At 42.0% G+C, this 4,681-nt stretch overlaps 1 protein-coding gene across 1 annotated transcript; it reads right to left on the bottom strand.

Moving 5' to 3' along the window:
• Nucleotides 1-381: 381 nt before the first annotated feature.
• LOC137650512 (pneumococcal serine-rich repeat protein-like) lies at nt 382-4,308 on the bottom strand. Its single transcript, XM_068383736.1, has 2 exons — nt 4,268-4,308; nt 382-3,507 (listed from the first exon to the last, which is right to left on the bottom strand). The coding sequence occupies exons 1-2, from the start codon at nt 4,286-4,288 to the stop codon at nt 817-819; spliced, it is 2,712 nt and encodes a 903-aa protein (XP_068239837.1). The 5' UTR covers nt 4,289-4,308; the 3' UTR covers nt 382-816.
• Between the last annotated feature and the right edge of the window lie 373 nt (nt 4,309-4,681).

Here is a 4,681-nt window from a genome sequence, read left to right as displayed (position 1 = left end):
AGGATCATTGCTTTTTGGGTTCCCTTGTCAGATACACAAGAGGTGTTACCCATGATTAAATATGTTCCAACAGGATCATATATTTAGCTGGGGGTTAGCGGGATCTAGGTCGTAACCCGATAGTAAGTCTGGGTGCTATAATCACCTGTAACCAGCTAATTGCTACAAAAATAATGCAGTAACCAAGGATACATTTGAGACTGATATTTGTCTGTATGTTCTTAAAATGAGTATGGACACTCTAGTCCATTCTAATGAGAGTAATATTTTAACTTGTAGAATGTTAAATGTAAACAATTGTGAAAACATAATTAACCTCCAGATTAGGGAAAAGCAGAATAGTATTTGTATTGAATATATTGATGAAATAAAATTCGTATTAAGGTTCTCCTTTTATTCTCGTTTATATAAAAACATAAATGGAACATCTTTCCAAGGCACAGAGGAAACGACTGTGTAAACGAACACATTTTATTTGAAGAAAGAAATAGTTCATGAGTTTTTTTTTTATTTTTTGTTAGTTGCTTTCTTTTTATGAACATTTTTTTTCACTTTGCTTGTCGCTGGATTACATTTTGTGAGAAATTGTGATAACTATGTACAACACTGCTGAGAGGAAGCTCTCAAGACGTGCATAGTCCTTAAGGGGTCCAAAGTCATTGATAAAGTTGTGATAAAAATGATAGAAGACATTTGATTTTGAATTTGATTTAGAACAAAATTTAAAATGATATCAAAGAGAATATTTCTGTAATGGGTGAAGTTTAAAGATAACTAGAAATAAGAGCAATCGAACTGAATAGAAATATTTTAACATTAGCGACGAAGTGCAGTGAAGACGTAGCCATATTTATCCCTGTTCACGGCGTCGTACTGATGAAGGAGAACGTCGCCAACCACGCGACTTGAGTGACCTGCTGACAGCGATGATCTCTGTGGTGATGATGGGCTTGCAGGTCTAACTGGTGAGGTTGCAGCAGGGGATGGTGCTGCATATGCTGTAACAGCAGTAGCCGCAGGAGCTGCAGTCCTAGAAGGGGAAGCAGCAGAAGTTTGTGCAGCACTAGCAGGACTGGGTGAAGGGTATCCTTCTGGTAGGAAACCAGTTTCTCGACCAGCTACAAACTTAACTGTGTGTTCATTTCCTTCTTCATCCAAGTAAGTGTATGAACCAACTACATTTCCTTCAGCATCAGCTTCTTCATTTCGAGAGTAACTGTCAGAAGCAAAAGAGAAGGAATATGAAGCATCAGCAGGAGCTGCTGATGCATCACTGGTACCACTTGCCTTCAAAAGAGGGACTGCTCCACTAGCAGTACTAAGTCCTGCAAGGGCATTGGCCTCAGCTTCAGAAAGAACTGGCAGGATTCGTCCGGTAGGAATTCCACTTTCAGCTCCAGGAACAGGAGGTCCAACAGGGAGAGAGTCTCCTTCAGCTATGTATCCAGTCTCAGAACCAGCTATATAGTCGATTTTCCTGTTGATTCCATCATCAGCCACAAATGAATAGTGTCCAGTAACAGAATTGTGAGCATCAGCAGATTCTGAGCGAGAACTGCTGTCGGTTTCGTAAGAAAAACTGTAGCTTCCATCATCTGCAGCAGAACTTCTTACTTGGGCTACCTGTGCAGGAGCCACAGCACTTATTGATGCTGGAGCCTTTGCTGGTGAAAGAGAACTAGGAGCTGAGTATGCTGTTACACTGGTGACAGGTTTTTTTCCATCAACTCCTGTTACAGAAGTAGCATCAGGAGCTACTGGAAGATGATCTCCAGTAGCAATAAAACCAGTATCCGATCCTGCTACGTAATTGACTGTGAGTCTGTGACCCTCAGGGGGTACAAAGCTATAAGAGCCCTGAACATTGAGGTCAGCATCAGCACTTTCAGAACGTGCACTGTCACCTGCATCATAATTGAAAGAATAGGAGGCATCAGAAGTACGAGCACCAGCAGTCTTGGTAAGAGAAGTTGTACCAGTATAAGCATCAGCAGATGATCCTTTTTGTGGTGCTCCACGCAGAGAGCTAGATCCAGAAGTGGCAGCAGCTAAAGCATTTGCTTCCTCCTCTGAGAGAATAGGAAATATTCTCCCAGTGGGAATACCAGACTCTGCTCCAGGGACTGGAGGACCAACGGGTAAAGAATCTCCTTCAGCAATGTAGCCAGTCTCTGCATTAGCAGTGTATTTGATTGCTCTATTAATTCCATCATCAGCAACAAAAGAATATTGTCCATCAACAGAGTTCTGAGCATTAGCAGATTCTGAACGAGAGCTGCTTGACGTCTCATAAGCAAAATTATAGCTGCCATCATCACTCGCAGAGCTTCTTACCTGAGCCACTTCGACAGGAGTTTGTGCTGCAATGGTATTTTGAGCTGTTACGGTTGGAGCAGGATTAGAAGAGTAAACATTTACTGCTGGTGAAGGGACTACTCCACTAGCTCTAGAACCAAAATCAGCATCAGGAGCTACTGGAAGATGTTCTCCTGTAGCAACAAATCCAGTAGCTGATCCCGCAACATAATTGACAGTAAGCCTGTGTCCCTCTGGAGGAACAAAGCTGTAAGTTCCTTCAACATTCAAGTCAGCATCGGCATTTTCAGATCGGGCACTATCTCCTGCGTCATAACTGAAGGAATAAGAGGCGTCTCTTGATCCAGTGGTTGTTGACTTAGTACCAGCAACAGTTTTGAATGCTGGAGATTGTGCAGCTGAGGAGGTGGCTGATGCAGAAGGTGCTGAATGTGTTTGAGGAGCAGTATAGGATGTAGAGGATGTGGCTGCAGCCAGGGCATTAGCTTCATCTTCTGTAAGAATGGGAAGAATCCTTCCGGTAGGAATTCCACTCTCAGCTCCAGGGACTGCAGGCCCAATAGGAAGTGAATCTCCTTCAGCAATATAACCAGTGTCCGATCCTGCAATGTAATTGATTGCACGATTGACTCCATCATCCGCAACAAAAGAGTACTGTCCTGTTACCGAGTTACGAGAATCGGCAGATTCTGAGCGGGAGCTGCTAGAGGTATCATATCCGAAGCTATAACTTCCATCGCCTCCAGCAGAACTTCTAATTTCTGCAAATTCTAGTGGAACAACAGCTGCTGGAGCAGCAGCAGGTGATGGAGATGGAGCACTGTATGGAATAACAGGACTACCAGTTGCTGCAGTAGATGCTCCTCTCACTTTTGCTCCAAAATCACTGTCAGGTCCCACAGGCAGGTGTCCTCCGCGAGGGAGGAATCCTCGTTCGTCAGCTGTGTATTCAAGCTTAATATCAGCTCCTGTAGCGTCTTTGTAACCGAATGCTCCAGAGACTTCTCCAGGAGCCTGTGCCATTGACTGTTCATAAAGGCCGTCTCCTGAATCGTAGCCATATTTGAAGGTGCCGTCGGAGTGTAGTACATAATACTGGGAGCGAGATCCCAGTCCCACAGTGGGGATTTTGTACTCGGCATCTGGCTGTGGAAAACTCAGGGTGCTAACCACCGCCAAGGACAACACCACCTGCAGGAAATGAAAATCATCACTTTGTTAGACCCAATGATATTAACCTTCAATTTAAGTATATATATTGTCATGAAGAATTCAGTGCATTCTATTTTATTGGTGGACATGTTGCACATAGCACACTATTTTATATGAAATGGGATTAAAAATACGGATGTCTTCACACAGTGAGAGTTATATGTATGTATGAGTGTGTGTATGTGATATATTTCTTTCTAAAAGCCCGAAGTTTGTGTAAGTTTCACCTCGAGGCAGAAATGTATTGCAGAGCAGAGCGAGAGAGATGTGTCAACGAAGACAGTAAAGAAGTAAGTGTGTTAAATTCAATGGTGGGATTAGTTTTCTAAAGAAGATTTCTATTTGCTGAAATGATATTTGGATTTTTTTTTTTTTACAAACAATTGGAAATCAATATATGATTGGTAAATTATTATTTTTAGTATTCACAATTTTCAGTTACGATTATGGGACAAGAAAGAAAATTGTTATTTGGATGAAGAAGAATAATACTGTAAATGAGAGAGTAAAAGTTTAACCAGAATACGAGAGTTTACCATAAACTCCACTATTTCTTTGAAGTTTTTTGACATTCACAAGACCACTTTTATAATCACTTGGTGGATTTCAAAATCCATTTTATTAAATTGATGTCTTAAGTTGAACAAATCAGATGATTGAGAGAGAGAGAGAGAGAGAGAGAGAGAGAGAGAGAGAGAGAGAGAGAGAGAGAGAGAGAGAGAGAGAGAGATCTACTTACTAAGCTAATCCACGTCGCCATGTCTGTGGCGGATCTGGGCCGAGATGTAAGTGTACCGAGATCTGATTTACTTTAGCCTTTTATACCTGTCCCGGTTGCGTTTGTTCGTGCGTGTGTTTGTTCGCTTGGCATTGAAGATGACCATCGGATGCACAAGGAATGAGAGGGACCTCTCTCTCTCTCTCTCTCTCTCTCTCTCTCTCTTTTCTCTCTCTCTCTCTCTCTCTCTGCGCCCTGTTTATTTTTTCTGGGCCAGAAGGGAATTCTTACCTTCCTTGTTGACCTCGGATGGCCAGTTTCTTCGAATATGTCTTGAGGAGATGACAATTATCGTTGATTTTTAGTGTTGTTTTGTAGAGCTCCGTTATCTGTAAACACCCTCAACTTAGATAGATAAATAGATGGATATATTTA

Source organism: Palaemon carinicauda, chromosome 1 (assembly GCF_036898095.1).
Source record: "Palaemon carinicauda isolate YSFRI2023 chromosome 1, ASM3689809v2, whole genome shotgun sequence".
Taxonomy (NCBI): Eukaryota; Metazoa; Arthropoda; class Malacostraca; order Decapoda; family Palaemonidae; genus Palaemon; species Palaemon carinicauda.
Note: the sequence above shows the minus strand (reverse complement) of the source record. Positions and strands in the feature narration are given on the sequence as shown.